Genomic DNA, 27,400 nt, shown 5'->3' on the forward strand with positions numbered 1-27,400 from the left:
GTAGCCATCTTGGTTATCAAGTTGGTCGTTTTGCTGTGCTTGTGTTCACATAACCCTTAGGTAACTTAATAGTGGCCCCAAAGCACAAAAATAGTGTGACTGGCAATTTGGATGTTCTCTTACTGTGCTTAATTTGTAAATTAAACTTTATCATCAGTATGTATGTATAGGGAAAAAAACACAGTATGTGTACTGTTGAGTACTGTCTGTGGTTTTGAATGTCCACTGGGGGACATTGTTATAAACATCCTCAGGCTTACAAAACCCCATGTCATCTAACGTTCTGCTTGTCCATCTTCTGCCACTGTTCCTAATACCTGCTGTGTTACAGCCTCACTAGTTTTTTTTTTTTTTTTTTTTTAATTCCTGACCTTTACACTAGATGTTTGCTCTGCCAGAAACACCTTCCAGTAATCCTATAGTTTAGATTCAGTTTCAGTATGACCTCCTACGGCCTTTTTCTAAGTGGTTTAACCATATTTTAATTTTTGCATGTCCCTTATCTAACTTTTTAGTTGTTTATTTTCTTCATCCATTATAATGCAAGTTAGATTCGTAGTGTCTGCCTGGATCAGCGCCTACCACAAAGAAGATATTACATAAATTAGCAGTTTAATTGATGAATGAATTTCTGATGTGTGTGCATGCCATTACCAATCACGAAGTACTTTCATGTATATTAATTCATTTTATTTTCAAAGCAGAAGTGGGTGACGCTGGAATTCCTATCTTTTTTCTGCTCCTCCATTAATTCATTCCTTTATCTCTTGCTGGTGATGCCTTTCTGTATTTGTTTTACATTTGTTTTACATTTGTTTTAAATGATGTTTTACATTTGTTTTAACTTGAAGCTGTGATTTGCCCTTCAACCCAGGGCACTTAAAGCCAGGACTTTAAAACTTAAGTCTTGTCCTAGTTTTTATTTTATCCGTTGTTTTCTAATACAGATCAGTAGGGTTAAGGGAGTGTTTTCCTAAAACATAAACCAAGGTCAGTTAGTCTCAGCTGGATGTAGATTGCTTCAGACCTTCTATTGTACTTTTAAAATGTGTGCTATTACATAAATCATTCAGTCAAATTTGAACTCTGCTTTGAAGCAAGTATTTTTTTTTAAAGTTTTTATCATTATAAAACCAGAGGGTTTTTTTTTAATATCTTTATTGGAGTATAATTGCTTTACAATGGTGTGTTAGTTTCTGCTGTATAACAGAGTGAATCAGCTATACATAAACATATATCCCCATACCTTCTCCCGCTTGCGTCTCCCTCCCACCCTCCCTATCCCACCCCTCTAGATGGTAACAAAGCACAGAGCTGATCTCCCTGTGCTATGTGGCTGCTTCCCACTACTAGCTAGCTGTTTTACATTTGGTAGTGTATACATGTCCATGCCACTCTCTCACATCTGAAGCAAGTTTTTAAATGTTCTCTTACTAGGGAACAAAGAATAGTCAAGAAAGTGGAGTTGAAATTGGAATTGACACAATTCAGTTTGGTGCTCCAGCTTCAAACGGGGGTGAAAATGAAATTGTTCCTGTGCTTTCGGAAAAAACTACTGACAAAATATCTGAACCTAAAGAACAACGGCAGAAGCAGCCACGGGCAGGCCCTATCAAAGCCCAGAAGGTAAATATAGTTCATGTTCCAGATATAATTGTATGAAAGCCACTAACACTTAAGGAGAATAAATAAGTTTCAAAACTGGATTAGTTTTCAATGAATGTCTTTGATCATGATGTGTTTTTGTCATAAACATTGAATTTAGCTTCCAGATTTGAGTCCAGTAGAAAACAAAGAACATAAACCTGGTCCTATTGGAAAGGAACGTTCATTAAAAAATAGAAAAGTAAAAGATGCCCAACAGGTGGAGCCGGAAGGACAAGAGAAATCAAGCCCTGCTACAGTCAGAAGTACAGATCCTGTGGCAACAAAGGAAACCAAAGCAGTTTCAGAAATGTCTACTGAAATAGGAACAATGATCTCAGTATCATCCCCAGAATATGGCACTAACGTGAAGGTAAGCAATGTGCAATGATTACCAGTTCAGTTGATGCAAACCACGTCTAAAATGAATGGGGAAAGCAGCAACAAAATACTTCTTTTTTTTTCTTGAGGCATATAATTCTATAGCTTATAAGGGTTATTATTTCTTACAGAGAAGATTTTATTTCATGGTGTGCATATGTGATCTAAAGAAATTCCTTACAGTAAATTATTTTTCTATGGCAACTTAATTCTGGACTATTGAGTAGTTCAAAGTGAAAAAATATTTATCAAAGATTAGAATGCTTTTCAGCGTGTTTATAGACTTTGAAAGAATTGCTCTATATTACTTTTTATTTTGTTAATGGAGTTACAGTGGACCCCTCCTTATCTTGCACACTAGTGAGATTCTGAAGTCAGGAAAGATAAACTAAAAGATAAACTTTTAGTAACTCCAGTATAGCCAGTTTTCTTTCAGGGTTGGAACAGATCATGTTTCTTTGGTTGAGCACTAGAGGAATGGTTGACTTGCATTTAGGAACTACATTGAATGAAAGATGCATATCTTTAGAAATACTCATTAAGGCAAGATACATTGAGTGACTTTATGGGGACTGACACTTGTGGGAGTAGCAAATTTATATCTGCCATTTGGTGTTCACTCTGGAACATGTATTCATGGAGAAGAAAGGTAGATGGAATCTTTCATATTACTTGAATATTTTTCTCTTTTTAATTGCCATACAACTCAGTGCATAGAAGTGAAAAGCTTGTGTGACCTAACTCTGCCATGTTTAAAGAAGAGATTCATGATGATAAACAAGGAGTTTATCCTAAAACCTAATTAATTGTGACAACTAAGACCTTGACATTCATTTATCCATGTTTTATTTTGAAGAAAATAAAAAATCAATAGTTGAAAGTAAGCTATAGATTGAGTATAAGAACCACACAGAGTTCTTTTAGAAATCCATAGAAATAACTATTTGACACTGTTGACAGCCTCCTAGTACTATACAGTATATTTTTTAAATGTATAGGACCCCAGCAGTGGTTGGAATGTGGTAGGTCCATGTTTGTTTTATCCCACTTTTGGTCTTTAAGATTTGAGTCTTAAGATCTGCTCTCCTCTCTTGCTTTCTTCCAAAACAAATTTACAACTGTTAGGCTGTTATTAGAAAGTGACTCTTTAATTCAGTTTGAAACGTATTTTTTTCTATTACCACTCCACAGGAGTCTGTAACAGACTATACTACACCTTCTTCCTCTCTGCCTAACACTGTGGCTACTAATAATGCAAAGATGGAGGATACTTTGGTTAATAATGTAAGTAATCAACCTGAGATGTGGCAAGTTTGAATAGGAACCTGGCTATTGTTATCTAATACACACTTTATAACCAATATTTAACTCTTCTCAGGGAAAAAGTTGATAGTAAGTTTGTATTTAGGAGCACTGTAATATAATTAGGAGAAATAGTCAAAGCTGAGTTGTTGCTTTTCCCCTGAAAGTCATCAGCTTTATGTTTAATATACAGGCTTGTGATGCTGAGGCTTGGTTTCATAAGTACTAATCCTATTAACCTGGTTTGGTAAGAATTTTTGTTCTTAGCTTTCACATTCTACAGATTCAGCATTTATTTGGTTGGTAATTTTGTTCTTAAATGACACCTTTTTATAATGCAGTGAAAGGTCATTTCACTTAAAAAGACAATTAGATTATTACCAAAGATTTATGTGTTTCTTTTTGAATTTAAAAAATTATACTGAACGTTAACAACTTCATTCCTCTTGTGAAGATTGAGCTATAATGTATATCTTCATATAGCCTTAAATGCTCTATTAACACATTATGGACCAGGGGATTTTTGCAGAAACTAACGCCTGTGGCCGTAATATGTCTCCGTTCAAAAATGTGTTAAAAGGTGACAGTAAGTTATGTAAATTTAGCTCTAGTATCCCAAAGCAACCATGTTATAATTCAAGACTCTGTTAAAAACCAGTACAGTCCAGTATTTGGCCTAGTTCACTAACTGACAGGTGAAAAATTGTGAGCCAAAAAAAAGTTAGGTAACCTCCCATGGAAGAAGAAGAGCATTTTAGAAGTTACGTGTATGGCTCTTGTTTTGGAGAGCAGGTATGGTGGAAATTCATCTGGTCTCTTTTTTAAATATAGCCTTCTATATTAAACAAAGGCTTCTTTTAAAAAAATAACCTTTACAGATATATTTAAAGATCTTTTAAAAAGCTTTAACTCTATTATTTTAGAATAAAAATCTCAATTATCTTTTATTACAGTGTCTTTCCCATGTTTTCTGTTTTCCTCTCTGGCATCAGGTATATAGACTTTTAGGTAAGATGCATTAGGGATCATTTAATCCAACTTTTGTAGTCCAGCTGAAGGAAAAAGGAGAGAAAGGAGGAAGACACACATTTTTTCTTTGTGATAAGAGAACACTTTTGGAGCTGATTAGTGTAATTTGTCCAACTTAGTTATGAAGCTTCACTTCATATGCCAAATCCTCTTCCCCTGACCTTTTGGAGAAAGGTTTATTTAACTTCTTATAGGAAGTAATAGAAAACTTGGGAAGGGCAGAAAGACTTTCTGTCAATTTACTTCCTGATGTCACTACATGAATTCTCAAATATTGAATTAGTAACATTTCAGTAAGGTTTAATTATACTTGAATCATGCTGTCTTTTCTCACTTTAGAAAAATGTAGAGTATGTTACCTTTTCCAGAAAGTATATGATGCTTTCTGCCAAACAACTCTTTTCTAAAAATATAATTTATAAAATATGAATATGGAAGGGAAGATCATTATTCTTAGAACCCTTAAAACTCATTGAAAATATCCATATGAGCATTTTAATGGTTTCTGTCTAATCTGCAAGGCTAATTAACATAGTGACTTGTACACAGAGGACTACTGAAGGGAAGACGCCCAGTCTTGTGTTTAAGTAAATAGTTTATATTTGATTTTTAGCAGTGTATCCAGAGTGTGTTTGAAAACAAGATCAGTTTGGGTCAGGGAGCATTATAAAAGGTGATAAGTTTGGAATGATTTCACAGTGTTGCTTATTTGTGCCAAGTTTGGTGGTGATTCTGAGCTTAACGTAGTGTTAAAAACAAACGTCCTACAATGGGAAAAAATTTTAGGACCTTTTGAAATGTCCCTTTCTAATTCATTAGTCTGGGGGCTCCATTTTATGCATAGAACTTTTGTCTTTTTAAAAATTAAACTGGGGAATTCCCTGGTGGTCAAGTGGTTGGGACTCTGCACTTCCATTGCAGGGAGCACGGGTTTGATCCCTGGTTGGGGAACTAGGATCCCACAAGCCGTCTGGCGTGGCCAAAAAATTAAAAATTAAAATTAAACTGAAAAAAAGCCTTATTTCCTGAGGCTTAACGTACTTTTTAAGGATCTTAGCTAATATTTATTGGTTGTGGTACCTTATATTACAATTGTTTTGAATCTTGAATGTCTTGAAGATTTAAATGCAGGTGGTGTTTTGATTATTATGGCACAGCTATTTTAAAGATTTATAAAATAATCTCCATTAGATTGTCCATAGTACCACAAAGTGATTATCTTAAACCCACCCCCAACAACTCAGTCATTGTGTTTAAACAACTGATTGAACCATCATGTAGTACAAATCAATCATATAGTAGTACATAATAAACTCTCAAGATCCAGAGACTTAGAGGAAAAAAAGAGATATGAGTAGTGAATTTCTAGTATCTTCAAGTTTCTAATAGTACTTGCCATAATCATGTCTTACTATAGCAAAGCAATTTGATTAGTGTAATGAGGTGGGGGTGATACTATATATTTTCCTTTCATCATTACTTTTGTTCTTGAATCTAGTTATAAGTTGACTAGGTTGCTGTAAAGAGAATAATTTCTTATACTTACTCTATCATGTTAAATGCTTCTCATAGAACCTGTGGGTCCTGTAAATGGTGGAAATTATATTACTTAGAGCTTTGCTATACAGCCTATGGTCCAGGGACCAGTAGCATCAGCATCACCTGGGAGCTTGTTTGAAAGGCAGAATTTCAGGCCTTCCCCAGGCCAAGTGAATCAGAATCTGCATTTAACAACACCCCCAGGTGTTTTGTATATATATTAAAATATAGGAAGCATGACCTTTGAGTTTTTACCTTATGTTTGCAACAGATTCTTCTTCTGTCAATTTATGCATAAATAAGCAGATAGTATTTCTTCTCAGAAGTTTTATCTAAGATGTCCAGAATTATCAGTTACTATAAATACAGTGTAACTAAGCAGTCAAATATTCCTCTTGGCTCTGATGAAAATAACCTTAGAATACATTAGCATTATCTTTAATGGGGCTTTTGTAGCAGACATAGTTAGATTATAATATGTGTTGCCTACCTTTTCAGGTGCCCCTGCCCAACACCCTCCCCCTCCCTAAGAGGGAGACTATACAACAGAGCTCCAGCCTAACTTCAGTTCCTCCCACTACTTTCAGCCTCACCTTCAAGGTATGTACTACATCCATTTCTAAAGGTCCTTGATTATTGCATGCAAGGGGACATAAGTTAACAATACTCTTGGTATTTTTTACTAGTTTTGTGTGAAAAGCAGCAACACTAAGCTGAAGAAATGATGTCAAATTATACCTTAAAATTGTATTAGTTTCTAATACCACATAGCAGTGACTTGATATCCTCATATTTAAAGTGAGGCGTATTATGCTTGTGAATTTTGTCTTAAAAGTACAGGAGAGCATTTTATATTTCATGTTTGTACTGAGTTCCTCTTAGAGATCTTAATAATTATTGGATACATTAGTTGTGTAGAAAACAACTAACTTGGTGTTGCATGTTTTTTTATCCTAAGTACTGATAATGGTAAGAATGCTAATTTTCTGTCTTTCCTCTAAGTCATGTGTGAATTGAATGAATGTAATGTAGTAATTAAGACTATTTTATGAAGATGTAATTGATTAATACAAGTGATTTTGATTTGATTTTTGTTGGATAATTTTTGAGTAACGGTCCAGAAGAGTTTTACACAACACATGCTTTTTGATGTCAAGAAGTTTAGGCTTTTTTTTTTTTCATCTCCTATTATGCTTATAATTTTGAGCTATGTTACTAATACTTTTTTTTACAATTGAGTTATTTGAGAGTATTTTAAATCAGTTGTTCACCTCAAGATTAGTCAGTGGTTAAAAAGTACAGATGTGGAATTAAGTGAGGATTTTTTTTTTTAACTGCATTTATTTATCTCTTTGGTGCTGTTTGTTTAGTTTCATAACCTGGGCAAGTATTTATCCTCTACTGTAGCAGGGCTTTCTAATGCTACACTGGTTGCAAGTGAATCTTTTTGATGATCTTCAGGAGAGGGAGTAACTAAGTTTTTTAAATAATGTGACCAGTGTTTATTTCTAGACTCTTTCTGTTTGATTCTCCAGCCTCCTGACCACTTGTCCCCTTGCCCCCCCACTTTTTTTTTAATACCCCCAACTTCTTTTTAAGAAGCTGCTTAAATACAAGTTTGAGACTATAAGATTTTACAAGACAACCGCTTCTGCTTTGTGTCATCTCCATCTTTACCCAGTTCTTACTGTTTACTGCCAGTTCCTACTCAGCCATTTGTTGTTTTTCCACCTGAATGACTGTCTTAACCTGTGTTTCATACTATATCTTACATGTGATTTTTACCATTATTCTGCTTAAGGCAGTCTCATTTCGCATAAGCAAATACAGTATCATCATTAATTATTCTTCAGGCCAGTTGTTGATCCTTCAGAAAGCCTTTCCACATTGCCTTTCACTTAATGTTTTTAACACCCCAAAAAGAAATAATATACATTTGAATTAAAGTAAATTTAAATTAAATTGTATTAGCTTAAGGCTTTTTCTGGTTTATTTTTACTTTTTTTTAATTTAATTTTTATTTTATATTGGAGTATAGTTGATTTACAATGTTTTGTTAGTTTTGGGTGTAGAGCAAAGTGATTCAGTTATACCTATACATATATCCATTCTTTTTCAGATTCTTTTCCCATATAAGTTATTACAGAATGTTGAGTAGAGTTCCCTGTGCTATACAGTAGGTCCTTGTCAATTATTTATTTTCACTTTTTTTTGGACACCTTTATTTGAGTAATTTATGAAGTATGGAAATTTCTATTATATGGGTATTGTCAACAGTATACTTGCCAAAAGGAAAAATGAATGTAGTTAAGTAATTATACTTTTTAGTTTCCTTGAATTTCCAAAATTAGAATCTAAATTTTCGTGCTGCTTAAGAAATGAAATGAAACCACCGTATATGGCTTAAGTATTATGTAAGATTGATAACCTATAATTTATGTATTTCCCATACAACAAAACTGGTTGTAAAGGCATTGATAACATTGCTCTAAGCTATAAAATCTCAGATTGTACAAGCAAATTGCATTTTGTCTAACTTGCTAAGTGGTGGTGTGGGGGTTTTTTGTTTTTGTTTCTTACCCTCTAAGACTTTTGTTTTAAAATAAAATACATTTGAAACCAGCAAGGTGATTGTGAGGAAAAGGAAAGAGTCAAGCAAACCTAAAAGTGTCCTGTGTTTTGAATTTGTAGTAATGATATTAGCCATCAAGAAGAGGTTATATTATATATAGTGTGTGTTTTAACAGGAAAGTAGGGAGATATGTGATATTTCTCAAATACTTAAAATTAAAATCAGGTTGAAATTTTTAAAGTTGGTACTTCAGAGACCTACAAACTTCCCAACAGTGGTATTTTTAAATCTTATTTGTGAAAAGTACCCTGGTGTAAGTCATTGCAGCTGAATTTTATAGGTTATCTTAGATTTTTCCTCTCAGCTCAGTATTTTGACTACTAGAACTAAAAACTTCAGAATCTCTCTATTTGTTCCTTTCCTGTTCAAGGAGCCTCAGGATAGTTGAGGATCTACATCTGTGCTCTCCAGTTCAGTATCCACAAGCCACATGTAGTTATTGAGCCCTTGAATGTGGCTAATCCAAGTTGAGGTGTGTGCTGTAAGTTTAAAATTAAATAGATGGTGGATCTGAAATGTTAATTTTTTTAATTAAAACATCTCAATGTTTGTATTGATTATAGGTTTTAATTATTATTGTAGATATATTGGGTTGAATAACATATGTGACCAAAATTAGTTTTACCTCTTTATTTTTATTTTTTAAAGTGTGGCTACTAGAAAATTTAAAATTTTATGTGGCTTGCATTTGTCTATCTGTTGAACAGCTCTAGATAGATTAAGCCTACAGGTAAAACCAGCAGCCACAAATACAAATGGTGGCAGTCAGAACCCAAAATGCTTGATGGGGTCTGGAGGTGAAACAAGAAGTGTTTCTACTGTACCCAAGCCTAAAACCTGTCTGGTTACACTGCCTTTTAAAACACTGTGAGCATAAAACAGCCAAACAAAAGGTACCTGTCACTTGCCATTTGAGAACTGTTGGTTTAAAAAGAAAGACTGGAGAGAATGGATATTTATTTAATGGAGGGCCTTTAGTGTCTTTCCTACTAGAATCAGAGCCTTATGTCAGTCCTAAAGGGACATGGTATTTCCATTTCCTTATTCACTGGTAGGAATAGGGACTCAGGTTTAGATGATACAAGCGCTGTGACTATATTTCACTGACCTGTTTGCCAAAGCTTTCAACAAGTTCTCTATAGAGACATAATTAAAGCCCACTGCCTCCAATTTGAGTAAAGGAGTAGAGATAAAGGAGAACATGAAAGCTTTGAAAGCCTTATGGTCCTAATCTTTATATGTGGTTTTTGAGAGGTTATAGTTGGAACACATTTATGTATATATATTTGTTTATATATGTGTATTAGTTTTGTTAGCATAGTGATTTTCTTTTTTTTTTTTTTTTTTGGCTTTAAAAAAATGTTCATTTGGTTGCAGATGGAGTCTGCACGTAAGGCATGGGAAAATTCTCCAAATGTTAGGGAAAAGGGATCTCCAGTAACTTCCACAGCACCTCCAATCGCAAGTGGAGTCAGCAGTAGTGCCAGTGGACCAAGCACTGCTAATTACAATTCATTCTCAAGTGCATCGATGCCTCAGATTCCTGTTGCTTCAGTCACTCCCACAACTTCACTATCAGGTAGAGGTCTTGTACCTTTTCTTTAAATATCTTAAATTATTTAAAGTTTCTTATGATCTTTTCCTGTTTACTATCCCTCAAAGTATTATTTGTAAAAGACAGAAGATTGCACATGAGATAATTATCAGCTGGTTTATAAACTTCTTCCCTCCCTCCCCTCTCTTGCCCTCTCCCAATTTTAATTTGGCAAATATTTAATGATGGCTTACTAAAATACTTCGCTTGACCCTCTCTTCTTCCCACCCCAACTCCCAATACAGATACGGGTAAGGAATTGGTGGGAAATTTTCTGTCTTGTTCCTCTAAATTTTTCTATAGATTTCACCTTTTAACTTTTATTATTTAACTCATAGAGCTAATTAGACCAACTCGGAAATAACACAAAATCACAAAGCTTTTAAGTTTTATGTGATCTGTATCTAATTTGAAGGAGCTCTTGGCCTAAGTCTGTTGGTTTAACATATTTTCTGGGGAAGAGTTACAGGTAGAGAATTTCCAGTCTGTGTTATTTGAGTAAACGATATCCATTAGTTTCGGGGTTTTGTTTTTGTTTTTGTTTTTTAAAGGAGAGTCCATCAGCATCCCAAGTTAGAAGGTGTTTTTCTTTCTTAAATGTTTCTCTAGGGTGTAATCCTTTCATTGAACTATATTTCATATGGGGCTTTATCATTCTTAAAGAACCAGAGATGTTTCTGAAATATTTGACTCTAAGAACATATACCCTTTTACCATATGTATAACCATGTTTCTTCTACTGAAAATAGAAATTCGTTTTAAGCTTTCCTGATACTCGCTAATGTTTCCAAAACAGTCGGGAAACTCCTTTCCAATACATGTAAAATATATACAGCACAGAATTTACTTGCTTTGGCTAGTTCTCATTTAATGAATGCAGTAATGATTTTCAATATTCTGGCTTTCTGTGCTATTTTCAAGCACCAAAAGGACTGAGGTTGTACTATAGTTATTTTGACATTATCTGGAATCAGATATATGTATTAAGACAAGCCCAGATATTCAAACCAAAGAGAGTATTCCAAGTGTACTTCTTCCCTCTTTAAACCCTTTCAGGCACTCCCCATCACCCATTTCCAAGGCATCTTCATTATGCTTACCAGCTTGGGCCCCAGACTACTTGGGTGGATAGGGGGTGAGGCTATAAAGGAACCAGGAGGAGCGTATGATAGGAAGATTAGGAAATAAAGGGACTAGGGAGGTTCCTAGTTTTTTCTTTGTAACCCAACTACTTCCTTTCCTTTGGGTCTAGTTTCCCCACATTCCCCTCAACTAGGATAAACTTTTAACAAGGACCTTCTTGGCTAGTCATCCTACTGGTAGATTCAAGTGCAAGAACAGAGGTACCTCAGTCTTGGTCCTCTCTTAGAACATCATTTGATATCTGAAAATAATAATAACTACTACATCACACTTTTGAATCAAATACCTATAGTCATTTGCTCTAGTATTATTAATAGTTTGTCTTGTTTTTAACGTATTACTAAATACCAGTTTTTGCTGGTATATATACAAGGAGAGACAGGAATAGTCTTATAGACTTTTTAGGAGCAATTAACATTAAATTTTTATATTACATTAATAATTGTTCTTAAGGCACTTTATCCTTCTGTGTTTTTATGTCTATGCCTGGCCTTTAATAGATGTTCAAATATTTATTTATAAATAAATGAAGTTCTAAAGATTATCCTTAAGGTATTTTGCCAGAAAGAGGAAAAAAATTCTAACCTTAAGTTTATGTGACTTTTTAGGAGCAATTGTGATCTCTCAAGGCCCATTTTGTGCTAATATTTATGCCTCACCATAAATGAATGAAGCTCTTGATTATCCTTTGTGATGATTAAAAAACTAAATATTAGTTTGAGGCTAAACTATAACAATGTTGTAGGCTCTCAGCCTCCATATTTTGTGAGTTTATTTTTAAATTTTCTCCTCATTTTAATTTTGTATTTATATTTCTCCAGATTTTATAGTCTTATTTGCATCTGATAAATGTGTCTTCCTTTTACAAGCCCCCTCATATCCACTTTTGGTCTGAGGTACCGTATATAAGCGCCTAATAAGTACACAGTGGGCATAAATATTAATTTTCCAGTTTCTGGTTGGTGCTTGAGTTTACTGTGAACATCAGTGGTACTTTAAAATATGCTACATTTCACCCTTATTTTATCCCTCCCTCGAATGTAGGAGCTGGTACATATACTACCTCTTCTTTAAGTACAAAATCTACAACCACGTCAGACCCTCCTAATATTTGTAAAGTGAAACCCCAACAATTACAGACAAGCAGCCTGCCTTCTGCAAGTCATTTTTCACAGTTAAGCTGTATGCCTTCCCTTATTGCCCAGCAGCAACAGAGTCCACAAGTCTATGTGTCTCAGTCTGCAGCAGGTAAGATGTTTGAATATAAGGAATTTAGAAAATGAAGACGTTTTAGTGCTTTTTTTTCTCTCTTCCCTTACCTTTCAAGTTTAAATATTTTTTGATCTGCTTTGCAAATTTGTTTCCTCATAGAATTCAGTGCTGTCTCTCCTTGGCAAGCATTCTGGGGGGTGTGGCAATTGTTTCTTACACATATGTTACATATATAATAGACATATTAGTGTCCAGTACAGTCTATATCCATGGATTCCGAGTCTGTGATTTAACCAACTGTGGATTGAAAGTAATTCGAAAAAAATGTTCACAAAGTTCTAAAAAACAAAACTTGTATTTTCTGCACACAGGTAACTATTTACACAGCACTTACATTGTATTAGGTATTATAAGTAATCTAGAGATGATTTAAAGTATATGAGAGGGGACTTCCCTGGTGGCGCAGTGGTTAAGAATCTGCCTGCCCTGGTCCAGGAAGATCCCACATGCCGCGGAACAACTAAGCCCGTGTGCCACAACTACTGAGCCTGTGCTCTAGAGCCCATGTGCCTAGAACCCGTGCTCCGCGACAAGAGAAGCCACTGCAATGAGAAGCCCACGCACCACAACAAAGAGTAGCCCCTGCTCGCTGCAACTAGAGAAAGCCTGCGCACAGCAACAAAGACCCAGTGCAGCCAAAAATAAATAAATAAACAAATTGGAAATAATTTAAAAATAAAGTATATGAGAGGATGTGCTTAGGTTATATGCAAATGATATACCCCATTTTACATTTGCAGGTTTTGGTATCTGGGGGGTGGTCCTAGAACCAACCCTCTACAGATAACCGGAGTTTGTTATCTGAAACCTGACAAATTGATGATAAAGTTCATGAGGAAGAATAAACCTAAGAATAGCAAAGAAGAGAAAAAAATATTTATTGGCAGGGGGTAACTTGTCCTACTAAATGTCACAATGTTAATCTGAGTTAAATAGTAAATAAGCATTTGAAAAATATTCAAGCTCACTAATGATTTAAATTCAAAGTAAAAGGACAGTGAGGCTACTTTTTGTCTTTCCATGTGGGAAATATTAGGAAGATTGATAATACCCAGCATATTTAATACCCACTATCGATAAGGATCCACAGGTATTATTAATAGGCTCTTAAAAGTACATTGCTGGGCTTCCCTGGTGGCGCAGTGGTTGAGAGTCCGCCTGCCGATGCAGGGGACACGGGTTTGTGCCCCAGTCCGGGAAGATCCCACATGCCGTGGAGCGGCTGGGCCCGTGAGCCATGGCCGCTGAGCCTGCAGGTCCGGAGCCTGTGCTCTGCAACGGGAGAGGCCACAACAGTAAGAGGCCCGCGTACCGCAAAAAAAATTAAAAATAATAATAAAAAAAAGTACATTGCTAGTGAGCATATGAATTGGCAGAATTCTTTTAGAAAAGTATCTCAGAATATTTTATGTGTACATAGTCACTGTAGTAGCAGTTTCATAGTTGGGAATCTTATTGTACTGGTAAAGTTAACTTATTAATCAGAGATATATGTATCAGGGTGTTCATTCATTGCAGTATTGTTTATAATGATAATAAATTAAAAACAACATGGGAAGTTCTCCCAAACATACTATTACATAGAAACAGCATAATACAAAGTAGTGAGTATAAACATAGAGAAGAAATCTGTTAAGAATCTATACCAAATTCTTTCAATTATTAAATGTCAATTCTTTTGAAATATTTTGCTAAATTCTAGTTGGTAGATTTAAAATTGGAGTGGATTTGCTGGTAAACAGGTAGGTTCATTTTCAGTTTTAGTGGATTATGTAAAATTTTACTAGTTTATACTCCAGTAGCGGCACTGTATGAGAGTGTCTATTTTCGTCTGCCTTCACAAGTTCTAGAGTTTCATTGTTTTAATTTTGCATATACCTGTCTGAAAGAAGTTTTACATCTTTTTGCATTTGTATCTTTCCACATTTCTAGTTTTTCCTTGGCTGTATTAATTTTCAGAGGGCTCACTTTATTTGAAATCCGCTTTTTGGGTTTTCTGTTACTATTTGGAAAATTCTGAAGTTTAGACACTCATTGCTGCTTGTTTTTCCTGCCAATCTGTAGCTCAAATCCCAGCTTTCTATATGGACACAAGTCATTTATTCAGTACCCAACATGCACGATTGGCTCCACCATCCTTGGCTCAGCAACAAGGCTTCCAACCAGGTCTCTCTCAGGTAAGTATCACAGGCTTCTTCCATTCTATATTTGTTTCTTTGCATTTTTGTGGTGTGATAGTATTTGGGGGCTCAATGTAGAACTAGTAATGTATTGAAAAGAAATTTTAGATGTTTACATTTGGTTTTGTTTTAAAAAGGAACTGATACATAGCATTAATCTTTTGTTTCATATCTCGAATATTTTCCAGGTGTTGTCATTTGTGTATATGGTGTTCATATATTGTTTTTTTCATTGCATTGCAGCCAACTTCAGTTCAGCAGATTCCAATCCCTATTTATGCACCACTGCAAGGGCAGCATCAAGCCCAGCTAAGTTTGGGTGCTGGACCTGCTGTTTCCCAGGCTCAGGAACTATTCAGTTCTTCACTTCAACCATATAGGTAAAAGCTTTAAAATTATGTCTGTGATGTTGGAAACAATGTAATTGCTGAGCCTTCTTGCCATATCCTTTCTACTCCCTCCTTCCCCTCCAAAACTCAATGACCCTCTTATAAACTACATTAAATAATTGTGTTGAGTATGTGTCATGAACTTCAGCCTCTGGTAATTTCTGTCAGTCTTTATTGAACAAAATGAATCGTCAAAGCGTCTTGAAGAAGAGGCTAACAGCAGTCCTATAACAATTAGAAATCACAGAAAATAGCTACTAAAGGACCTGAAAGTTCGAGTGCCATCTCGCTGCTAACAACTCTAAATCCATACCTGCTCTGTGTAAGAGCTGAGGCATGGCAGATATCATTACAGTATGTAAGGGGGCAGAGGCCAGGGTGAAATATAATAAAAGCGAGAGAGTAGAGTGTCAAAGAATAGAAGTAGTGGTGATGAGTGGTGATGCTCTGTAGTGTAGAAGAAACCATTGTTTTGAAAGATTCACTACTGTAAGTTATCTTTGCAGTTAAGCAAGTAATGAAAACTGATCTTTATTGAACTTCTTTATATATGATAGTTATTCAGCCCTTTACATACACTAACTTATTTAGTTTTCACAAAACCATATAAGGTAGATTAAGTCATCCCCATTTGACATTCGAAGAAGTTGTGGGGGTTTTTTTTGTTTTGTTTTTGGATTCTTTGGTATTTTATCCTAATGTTACACTGCAAATAAGTGGCAGAGCCTGGATTTAACCCAGGTGTCTCTCATCTCCAGCTTAATGAGAGTGGAAGGGTGGGGTAAGAGTTGAATGACAGCAGTGATCATGGCATAACTCAGTCATCATCATGGTATACCTGTCTTTGATACTCATGGTAATGGCCCTAAACCATCAAAAAGAAAAATAAGGGACTTCCCTGGTGGCGAAGTGGATAAGACTCCACGCTCCCAGTGCAGGGGCCCGGGTTCGATCCCTGGTCAGGGAGGTAGATCCCACATGCATGCTGCAACTAAGAGTTCGCATGACACAACTAAGGAGCCCGCCTGCCGCAACTAAGGAGCCCGTGAGCTGCAAATAAGGAGCCTGCCTTCTGCAACTAAGACCTGGTGCAACAAAATAAATATATAAGTAAATATTTTAAAAAAAAAATTCCTTTCAGGACATTTACTGTAAAGAAGGTTGCAAAACTAGGCATTTCCTTTTAGAATTTTGCTTTTTAAGTGGTTCAGGTAGAATTTCCATACTTTATAGATTAAACTTGGCATCAATTGATACAGCTCATTTCTTTCAGATCACGTTTTACTCCTAAAGAAGCTAGGCTCAGCTAATCAAACTTTCTCAAAGGAACGGAGTTATTAGTAAACTTAATAAATGTGGCTCTCACTTCATTTTTTATTAAAGATTATTCAGTAGAATTTAGTATATCTGTATAATTATATAGTATGTTTTATTTTCTGGTATTATTCTGTCATACCAGAGTAATGGTATAGTATGACAGTTTGGGTTTGGTTTTTCCAAGAAATTCTCTCTCACTACAAGTAAAATTATTTACCCCAACTGGAATTATAGGCAATCTCTTTCATGTTATTAAATTTGAGGTTATCTTGAAATTTGTGGTAAAAATTAAAATTTTAAGGCTTCCCTGGTGGCGCAGTGGTTGGGAATCTGCCTGCCAGTGCAGGGGACGTGGGTTTGAGCCCTGGTCTGGGAAGATCCCACATGCCGTGGAGCAACGAAGCCTGTGAGCCACAACTACTGAGCCTGCGCGTCTGGAGCCTGTGCTCCGCAACGGGAGAGGCCGTGACAAGTGAGAGGCCGGCGCACCGCGGTGAAGAGTGGCCCCTGCTCTCCGCAACTGGAGAAAGCCCTCGCACGGAAACGAAGACCCAACACAGCCAAAAATAAATAAATAAATTTATTATTTTTTTTTAAATTAAAATTTTAAAACTTCAGTAGATTTAGAAATAGCAAATAGATTTAATCTCAGAACTAATCTCCTTTTAATTGGTACTGGCTGTTTGAAAGAAACATTGTTGAAAAGTTTGCAACTTTTCAGCTCTGTTAAAAAGAGTTTAGTAATTAATAGTAATGTCTTCCATAGCCATGGGAGGTGGATTAGCAATGCAATTCTGTATTTGTAACCCCCATTTTAACAATTGCCTTGAAAGATGTACTTTTTTTTTTCCCCCAGTACGTGGGCCTCTTACTGTTGTGGCCCCTCCCGTTGCGGAGCACAGGCTCCAGACGCACAGGCTCAGCAGTCATGGCTCACGGGCTTAGCCACTCCACGGCATGTGGGATCTTCCCAGACCGGGGCACGAACCCGTGTCCCCCTGCATTGGCAGGCGGACTCCCAACCACTGCGCCACCAGGGAAGCCCCAGAAGATGTACTTTTTAAGACCAGACCTGTTCAATAGAAATATAAGCTGTATATGTAATTGTGGCAAATGGGTACTTGGAAGGCACCAGTTTCAACTTTGAAAGTAGTTGTTTATATCCCTACCACATCATTCTGCCATTTCTTGTTCTGAACGTAACTAGCATAGTGTTTATTAACAGGGAATCCTTGAATTAATTTCTGCCAGGACCGGGGTAGTTTTAACAGTATGCCTATGTTTTACATTTTATATTTGAAACAGATTAAAAGTGGACATTGTAAAGAATACTTGTGACCCTAGACTAGTGCTCCTGCTTAATGGGTTTTGTTCCTGTCACGTGTAAAGATTGGACACCTCCATCCCAGAAATAATAGGGCAGTCTGAGGTTAGATTTCAGCATTGTATTTTTTTTGAAACCTTTCAAATGTGCAGTACGGTATTATTAACTATAGTCACCATGCTGTACATTACATCCCCATGACTTATTTTATAATGGGAGGTTTATACCCTTTGACCATAATAGTGTGTTGCATATCTGAACATTGCTAAGAGAACAGATCTTAAAAGGTTCTCATCACAAGGAAAAAACAAATGTGTAACTATGTGGTGACAAATGTTAACTAGACTCATTGTGATCATTTTGCATATATACAAATACCAAATCATTATGTTGTACACCCGAAACTAGTGTAATGTTATAAGTCCCTTATACCTCAATTAACAAAACAAAATTTTGTGGGTAATCCTGTTGCTAACTACTACTCTGCTTCATTCCATAGAGGTCTTGAGACCTCTTAGAGGAAAAATATATATACATGTATATGTATGTATGTATATACACACACATATATGTGGAAGTAATGAAATACAAATAACTAAAGTCAGAGCTATTGGGTCTATAAATTTGAATAGAATGTCAATGCCAAAGAGAAAAATAGCAGATTTGGTTCTGAGCTAGCTAATGAACACATGAAAAGAGAATTATTCTCATTGTTAAAGAGAAGGAAATCTTACCATTTCCTCAGGAAGAGCAAGCCTTTTCCCAGAACTTTTACATGGGGAGCTTTGCTGTATACAGGGCTCTAAATCTTGAAACAAGTGCTTTAGACACACTCTGCCTTGTGCTGATTAGAGTATTTGGTCATTTGAGATACTCATTCTTAAGATTCCAGATAGAATTAACTTCTAACACAAGCCTTTTCTCTTTAATACTTCTGTAGATCTCAGCCAGCCTTCATGCAAAGCAGTCTATCCCAGCCATCTGTGGTACTTTCTGGTACTGCCATCCACAACTTCCCAGCTGTCCAACACCAGGAACTTGCCAAGGCACAGTCGGGTCTTGCCTTTCAGCAAACTTCAAATACTCAGCCTATTCCTATACTGTATGAACATCAGCTGGGTCAGGCATCAGGACTAGGGGGTTCCCAACTGATTGATACACATCTTCTCCAGGTAAGGCAGGAGCTAGAATCATGCACTGTCTTTGTATTCCTATGCAGCAAATTATTTAAGAAAACAGTTTGGAAAGAAAAAATGTTAAATGGCACAGTGGAAAAAACAAGATCTTCCTTTCTATCTAATGCTAAAATTCTTAAGAGAGATTACTTTGAAGTCATGATCTTGATATCTGAATTGAAAAATATTTCAATCTTACTTCTTACAAAATATTTTCTAGGCTAGAGCGAATCTTACCCAGGCTTCAAATCTTTATTCTGGACAAGTACAACAGCCTGGTCAGACAAATTTTTATAACACTGCCCAGTCACCAAGTGCTCTCCAGCAGGTAAACTATGGCATGGTAAATTTCCTCAATTTTCTTTACTATTATTGTTGTTGTTGCTGCTGTTGCTGTTGCTTTTGTTATTGTTGGGGAATTTAAATAGAACCAAGATGAGGAAGTGGTGCAGTGGTTTCAGACTTCTCTCTGAGATGTCTCGGAATTCCATGGGGTCCACTAGTAGTGGGATGTGTTTCAGTCCTATACCACCCCTCTTCTCACCCCCACTTCAATCCATTATGCTTTTTACCTCTTTTTAAAATGGATTTCTGTGTAATCATTTATTTTAACAAAAGATTGCACAAATGTAAAAATTTGAAAACCATTGTCCAGGATATGCAGTTACATGTAAGTGTGATAAATGCTTTACCCATTCGTGCTAGAGGTGAAAGAAGACCCTGAAGACCACCACACCGGTTAATATAATACATAGGACTGTGTGGCAGAGTTATGACAGTAAAAATGACAAACACATTTCTTAAGTATATGAATGTAATAATAATTTTCGGTGAAAAATGTATATTTTTATGAAACTATCTCCTCTGGCAATGTCATTAATCAGCTTACTCTTTGAAAGTTGGTAGAGGGCTGGAGGAGAGAGGCAAGCCATTATCTCATAACTATTTTTGGTGGCTATTTTAAGGGGTGAGAATTCAAAAAATATCACCACATTGACGTTCAAATTAAATATTATTTGTATGAAAACTGAAAGACTATTTTTTTGTCAAAGCTCATTTTGACCACACCTGAAAACAGTATAAAAACGTCTGTTATAAAAATGAAAGTTGTAACTGCTTTCTTAAATTGTATATTCATAATTTTATTGTATTTTGTGGTTATTAGGCATGTACTATGGGTTAATTCAAAGATAGTCATAATTATTTTATATGTATAGTTTCTCTACTGCTAATCTGTTTTATTGTTGCACATTTAATAAAAGAATGGAGATAGTCACTAAGCAAACTATTTATATGTGAAATATAGTAATAGATTGAAGTATTCTGTTTAAAACATTACTCAAAAGTATTTGAAGAGTCATGTATAATATATAGTAAAAGGGAAATACAACAGGTCTAAGCAAATTGTTACAGTTTCTGTTTGCTTATTTTCTAGGTTACAGTACCTTTACCAGCCTCCCAGCTTTCCTTACCTAATTTTGGATCCACTGGGCAGCCTTTAATTGCTCTGCCTCAGACTCTTCAGCCCCCATTACAGCATACCACCCCACAAGCACAGGCCCAGAGCATGAGTCGTCCTGCACAAGTAAGCCAGCCTTTCAGGGGATTAATCCCTGCTGGAACACAGCACAGCATGATCGCAACCACAGGAAAAGTAAGTGAAGAGAAATGTACGCAGTTTCTTTGAGAATTTAAGGCCATGAGTTTAGATATGCATCTGTGTAGTATATAAAAATAAAATGCATCAGTTTTTACCACCCTCCAAGAAATGTCAAACTCAATATACTTATTTTTTATCTACTCTCTGTTAATGTGTTTGGTCCCCTCTGGTTTTTACCTAATAACAAAGAATTCATAAATTTTGTGGAGGAATTTTGTACTAAGGTTCTTTGCACTTTGCCAGATGAAGTTATCATATATAGAATACTAAACACAGCACTTTAGTTTATGGAATTGCAGAAATATTAAGTTTACTTTATGTTCTTTCTCAGATGTCTGAAATGGAACTAAAAGCCTTTGGAAGTGGCATTGATATAAAACCAGGCACACCTCCAATCAGCGGTAGAAGCACCACACCAACGTCTAGTCCTTTCCGGTAAAATGGGCCTTTAAATTTGCTTATAGAATATCTGAATAACTGAGCACCATTTGTTTGTTAGATACTTAATGCCACTTTTCCTATAGTAAGTATAAGACATTCTGATAGTTTTACCAAAATGTTAAGCTATTAAATTTTTAAGAATGTATTTGCTGTACTCTATTTTAAGAAAAAAAAATTTAACCCAGGGAAAATCTAGCTAGTGTGCTTTCTCACATCTGCACCTCCAGTGTCTCTTCATTACCACCATAATGTTTGGTAACTCACCTTGGTAAATTTGCATCAACTACCAAGTATGATGAATCTACCAAGAGCAATGTCTCTAAAAAATCTAACAGCATCATTTATGTGGCACTACCGTACTGACCAGTGATGGCTTCTTTCCAAGGGCTACTTCCACAAGTCCGAACAGCCAGTCCAGCAAAATGAACAGCATTGTCTATCAGAAGCAGTTCCAGTCAGCCCCTGCCACTGTGAGAATGACACAACCTTTTCCTACACAGTTTGCACCCCAGGTGGGCAGATATAAGTGAGAAATGAGTATTATTTACTTGCAGGTGATTGCTAATCTGGCTAATTCTCTGATTTAATAATCTTGCCGTATTATAACCAGTTTAGAAACAGTTTTTAGTAAATTTATGACATTCAAATATATTCTCTACAATTTTTAGCTAGACACAAGTAGTAACCATATAGTTCTAAAGCAGACAATTGAAATATAGTCAAAAGATTCCCCACACAGCTCTGATCATTCATTTCAGTCCTGATCCTTTTATCTTTTTGAAGATGACTTTTCAGAGAAGGGTCCCAGTGCTTAACGTTTTCTAGTTTTAAAGTTGGGGGGTTGGGGGGTTGGTTTTTGTTTTTTTAAGATAACTATATGTAGTTGAGCTGGAAATTCAAAAAGGTGTTCTATTGTATGTGTAAAAATGTTGGCTTCCCTTTGCTAATCATATGGAAGGACTAACTAAAGTTAATAAGCACGATCATATATTTGTTGAATTAGTATTATTTTCATTTATCTTCAGATTATATTTGGTATAGGTATGTGCCTTTTCTGCAGTTATATCTTTTTTTAAAGATATCCTAATTAATAGCCTTTCTGTCTCCCCTTCAGAATTTGTAGCTGAAATGCTAGAACCAACTGAAGTGCCATAGCATGCTTTGCCTAATTTTTCTGTTAGATTCTCCAAGCATGGCCCATTTGTTCTTATAATAGAATGGCACAAACCCATACACTTCCTTTCACTGACAGAATGGGCACAGATTTACTCTGGGATAAGCCAACCTGGTCTAGTTGGCAAATTTTTTCTTTTTTTAACAGTTCAATGTTGTATGTTTTGTTTTTTTCACTCAGATTCTCTCTCAGCCTAACCTGGTCCCTCCATTGGTAAGAGCCCCACATACTAACACCTTCCCAGCGCCTGTTCAGAGGCCACCAATGGCACTGGCCAGTCAGATGCCTCCTCCGCTGACCACAGGCCTCATGAGCCATGCTCGTTTGCCACATGTAGCCAGGGGTCCTTGTGGATCACTATCTGGAGTCAGAGGTAATCAGGCCCAGGCTGCGTTGAAGGCTGAACAAGACATGAAGGTTAGTACAGTGTTAACAGCCAACAGAGCAAGAATCTGTCTCTGAACCATGTCTTAAGATGCCTCTGGACCCATAACTGCATATCCAGGCATTCATTGTCTTAGCAGACTTTTAACCAAACTAACTACTTTTATTCATCCTACCCCGCCCCCCTTTTTTAATTTCTTTTTTTTCTCCCTACCCTCCCCACACTTTTTTCTTTCTTTTTTTTAATGTTTTTGTTGTTTTTTGTTTTTTGCAGCTATAGTCAGCAAACAAGTTAACATTTTAAACTCTGTGGCCAAATGAATTGCTTACAAAATAAATATTTGAGGGAGATCTAAGTTTAGCTACTACATTTTTTGGAAGAGCAAATAAGTAATATGAATAATTATAGGCTTCCCCATTTTCTTTTTTTTTTTTCTCCCTTTCCACCCCCACCCCCATCCCCCCATCCCAAGATATAAATCATGGTTATGTGAAAACTCTGGAATGAGTGAGGCATTTACCTATCTTGATTTTTCTTCCTTCATGAGTCATCCAAGTATAGTTTTCTTCTCAAACTGGTTTCATACCCTTTTTTTTGCCTGCCACCTGAGGCAGCCATATTCCACAACAGATTGTATAGTTGTAGATGAAGAACTCAAAAAGCACTTTGGGATCCTTCATGATAAAAGGCGCTGATAAACTTGAGGTTTGCTAATGCAGAAGGGTGCCTTTAGGAGTCTGTGTGGGGACAGTTTTTATAGCATAAACCTTACCTGTCTGCCTGTACAGCTAGCTGAATCAGTTTATTTCTGTTTCTACACTTAACTTCAGAGGTCTTAATAATTTTGCCAGTTTTGTCACTTTATATATCAGGTCAGACAAGAACAAGAACAAAGAAAAGCTTACTGCTTTCAAATGGGAAATGTCCATAGTAAATGCTTTACTCTGAATTAGAAACATGTTTGTGACAACCCTGTTAGAAAATTCAGTTGACTGAGGAAAGTTTCTTTCTGGGTGGATATCCCTTGTTTCTGATGCTGAGTAATCAAATTTAAAGACTGCCCTGCAGTGAAATGCTTGTTAAATGTTATCCATTTTTAAATAGGCTATGTGCCTAGGATTTCCATCCATTCATAACCATTAAAAATACTAGTATGTGTAGAAATCTTTGGAAACCATTTGGCCTTGGTTTCCAGTTCTCTTGCCTTCTTGGCACTTGATTTTCATACATCCCCATGTTGGAAATGACATTAGAGCTTAATAATGAATGGGCTGGGGAAGGATACAGATTTCATGAAAATTGCTTCAGATCTTTGAATATAGTACAGGTTACCTATAGAACATGAAGGGCTTTTGTTATATGCAAGAGGTGTAGAAACTTTAGTTTTAATTGTGTATGTTATACAATGGTATAATTTACAGATTGACGTAAGTATATTCTGTGGGGGCACAGAGTCAATAAAACTAGGAAATTATTTTACCAGCTCAGAATATGGTAGGAGCTATCAGAACTTAGTGATCAAGTGAAGTTGTAGTTACTAATTTCTGATGCTCTTCCCCTGCAGAAGAGAGCTGTGGGAAGAGGACTCAGCCACAAGACATTTGGTCCTAGGTGTTGGTAATGCCACAATATAAGTGCTTCCTTTTCATTTTATTGTAGACCACATATTGATAACTAGAAGTTTTAAGTATTACATATATGTTTTCAAATTTGCAAGCAGGCTCCCTAAATAAAATTTAATATCAATAAGCATTGTTCCAGAAAAGATACAAACCAACAACAATTTCTATTTTATTATTTTATAAAAGGGCAAACTTTGAAAAGATGGTGGGAGGTGGTCCTGTTCTTTTTATATTTTTTATTATTTTTTTTTTTAAATCACATGGAATGTTTTCAAAAACAGGAAGAAATCTATCCATTAAAAGCCAAAAGATCAGTGAGGTACTTTGGGGCCAAACCAACATGGGGAAAACTGATTTGTGATTGGTAAAAGAATTTGAACTGAGCTTGATTGACAAGCTTTGGTAATACTGTAGCATTTTCAGTTGTTGTTTCTCATTTTTTAAGGCAAAGCAGAGAGCAGAGGTTCTTCAGTCCACGCAGCGGTTCTTCTCTGAACAGCAACAGAACAAACAGATAGGAGGCAAAGCCCAGAAAGTGGACAGTGATTCAAGTAAACCTCCTGAAACACTGACCGACCCTCCTGGTGTCTGTCAGGAAAAAGTAGAAGAAAAGCCACCCCCTGCACCCACCATAGCCACCAAACCTGTTAGAACTGGACCAATCAAACCTCAGGCAATCAAAACCGAAGAAACAAAATCCTAAAGGCTGTGGGCTGTTGCAGGGGGTTGGGGGAAGGGAGAGGGGAAAGAGGGAGGATGAAGTCAGATAATGCCAGCAGCCAAGGGGATAAAATGGTCTCTGACGTTATCCTGTCCAGAGCTTGGAGGTGCACAAGGGACATAGGAGCAATTTACACTGACACACAGCTGCTGCACCAGTAAAAATGAGGCTTTGCCAGCTTGCACCTACTATATAACATGCACTCTGTTGATGGCCATGCATCTTCAGTCAGAAATTTATATACGAATACGTGTACACATTCCTTGAGTGCATATAATTTAGAACTAAAATCCTTATGGTTAGATGAAACACCAGAAATATGAGGGCAGTAACATCACAGAGGAATAGCTCAGCCTGAACAATGCAATGATCCCAGCTAAGACATCAGATGTGGTTTCTTTGCTCCGTTATGTTCTTTGGATATGGTTATAGCATTTATAGGCTTGGTGGTGAAGAACAGAAGATAACTGGTGCTGGATAGAGGAGCCTTATTTTTTATTATGGCAGCTTGCTATTTTTGTAACGTGGTGATTGAGTTGAACACAATCAAAGTACAGTAACTGATCTCCCCTTCTTCCTGAATGAGTGAGCAGATGATGAAATATTGTCGTCAGCATCCTTGAACATATCCAGGTGGGCAGTGTTTGGCTACTGCTTCTGTTTGAAAAGATGCTGTGTTTTGGTTGTGGCCCAAAGGTTTGATGTGCTACTTGGCGTTTTCTTTCTTCCGTGGAGCTCTTACGGTTCAGATACAACAGAGTTGGTCAAATACTAGTTAGGTTGAATCTTGCTTGCCTCTACTCAGTCATCTTTGTATGAATCCAGTAGTTTTTTTTATTTTTTAAAACGGTTTTTAGCTGATGTTCATGAAGATCAGTGAGTACCTAGAACTGTGCCACTAAAGAAAGGAAATCCTATCTAAGAAGGTGCATTTCTGCACCAGAGCTGTGTTATAACCATCCTTTGGGCCCTCTGCTGGAAAAGTAGAATCAAGTCTCAGATAATGCCTTTTTAATTATATCCTCTAGTATTATAGATGTAGGACAGTACTGTATCATACCTCTGTGAATGTAAAATATCTTGTACCTGCTTTATGATACGTAGTAGTGACCGTGCTTTATCAGATCTGTTTTTAATGACGTTATTCTAGAATGTTTTCTTTCCAGATGATAATTGAGAAGCTAATTAAAAAAAAAAAAATGGTGCCAGGTACCACAACAGTAACAGAATTTGCTGTTTTCTGAGGTTTTGTTTTTTACTTTTTTTTTTTAATGGAGTGCGCTGGATGTCTCTCTAATTTTGTTCAGATGACTGCAGAACCTGGAAAAGCTGTTGCTGCTATTGATGCATAACATACTGCTATTGGTCTTTTTATATAAATAAATAAATCTATATATATATATATACATATATATATAATTTGAATTTTTGGAAACTTTAGCTGTGCTGTCAACTTTGGAGAAGTATCCCAGTTGTACCGTGTTGGGTTGGCATTGTACAGAAATCAACAGCCATATTGGTCTAGAAACATTAAACATAATTTTTTCCATTTGTACAGGGGTAACGCACTGTATTAAATATGTAAGGTCTTATCTACATGGGTTTGATTACAGAAACTAATAAAGTATTCTCTAAATAATGAGTCTTGGAGCTTCTTATCCATTCCTAAAATCTGAAGCAAGAAGGCTTGTCACATACCAAAAAGAGTGATCAAGACTACATCATGCTCTAGGAAAAAAGTCATCATCCCAAGACTTGATTTCTAACTTTCAAAAACTATAAAGCTTATTCAATCAAAGTAAAGATTGTTTCAGAGGATAATGTTTATGGCTCCTGTTCTCAAGGTAGCCATACTCCTGTTGAAAGCAGTCTGCCAAGGAGGAGGAGAAGAGAAGTCTTTCTTGATGATGCAAAGTGCTGAATGTAGAAAATAGAATCGCCATGCTTCTGGCTGGAAATGGAAGGACCCAAAATAGATCTCAGTACTTATATTTGTATTTTTCTTATTTTTGCTAGCACATTCATAACCATTATCACCCACACAAGCAGACAGTAAGGGAGTTTGTTTTATCATTCACTCAATTTGTGAAGTGAAGTACTGAGGGATTTCAATTGCCTAAAATCCTGTATCCAGAACGCGTGGCTTCCAGATCCAGCTTTAGGAAAACTAGTAAATTCAGTTACTAATAACCTGTGTGCCTTCTTTACTCATAGATGCTGTGATTCTTAAACATTGAAAATATGCAAGTACTAATAAACCCTACCTTGATGTCCAAGTTTTCCAGTCTCAGGTTTTTCTCTAAATGTGCTCTAATTTGGTATGATGGAGAAGGCTGGGAACACAAGCCTCTACCAAAATGCTGTAGTCACTACTTCACATATGTGCCTTCTCACTCACTTCCATTACCACTCTTTCATATTCTCATCCTTAAGTTCAGTCCTCCTAAATTTTAGGACTTCTAGGACTTACAGAGTG

At 36.2% G+C, this 27,400-nt stretch overlaps 1 protein-coding gene across 2 annotated transcripts in view; it reads left to right on the forward strand.

The window, feature by feature from the left end:
* PRRC2C (proline rich coiled-coil 2C) overlaps positions 1-26,566 on the forward strand; it is a 97,760-nt gene extending 71,194 nt beyond the window's left edge. The window contains exons 21-35 of one of the 2 annotated variants that reach the window (XM_065889388.1): positions 1,438-1,626; positions 1,766-2,017; positions 3,217-3,309; positions 6,394-6,495; positions 9,905-10,106; positions 12,309-12,512; positions 14,601-14,713; positions 14,960-15,096; positions 18,687-18,918; positions 19,142-19,249; positions 20,357-20,575; positions 20,913-21,016; positions 21,408-21,534; positions 22,377-22,613; positions 24,649-24,906. In XM_065889388.1, the coding sequence (XP_065745460.1) occupies positions 1,438-1,626; positions 1,766-2,017; positions 3,217-3,309; positions 6,394-6,495; positions 9,905-10,106; positions 12,309-12,512; positions 14,601-14,713; positions 14,960-15,096; positions 18,687-18,918; positions 19,142-19,249; positions 20,357-20,575; positions 20,913-21,016; positions 21,408-21,534; positions 22,377-22,613; positions 24,649-24,906 (2,577 nt within the window). Of the gene's footprint in view, positions 1-1,437; positions 1,627-1,765; positions 2,018-3,216; positions 3,310-6,393; positions 6,496-9,904; positions 10,107-12,308; positions 12,513-14,600; positions 14,714-14,959; positions 15,097-18,686; positions 18,919-19,141; positions 19,250-20,356; positions 20,576-20,912; positions 21,017-21,407; positions 21,535-22,376; positions 22,614-24,648 lie in introns of both variants that reach the window. The other variant, XM_065889397.1, reaches the window with a different exon arrangement.
* Positions 26,567-27,400: the final 834 nt, after the last annotated feature.

This window comes from Phocoena phocoena, chromosome 1 (genome assembly GCF_963924675.1).
Source record: "Phocoena phocoena chromosome 1, mPhoPho1.1, whole genome shotgun sequence".
Classification (NCBI taxonomy): Eukaryota; Metazoa; Chordata; class Mammalia; order Artiodactyla; family Phocoenidae; genus Phocoena; species Phocoena phocoena.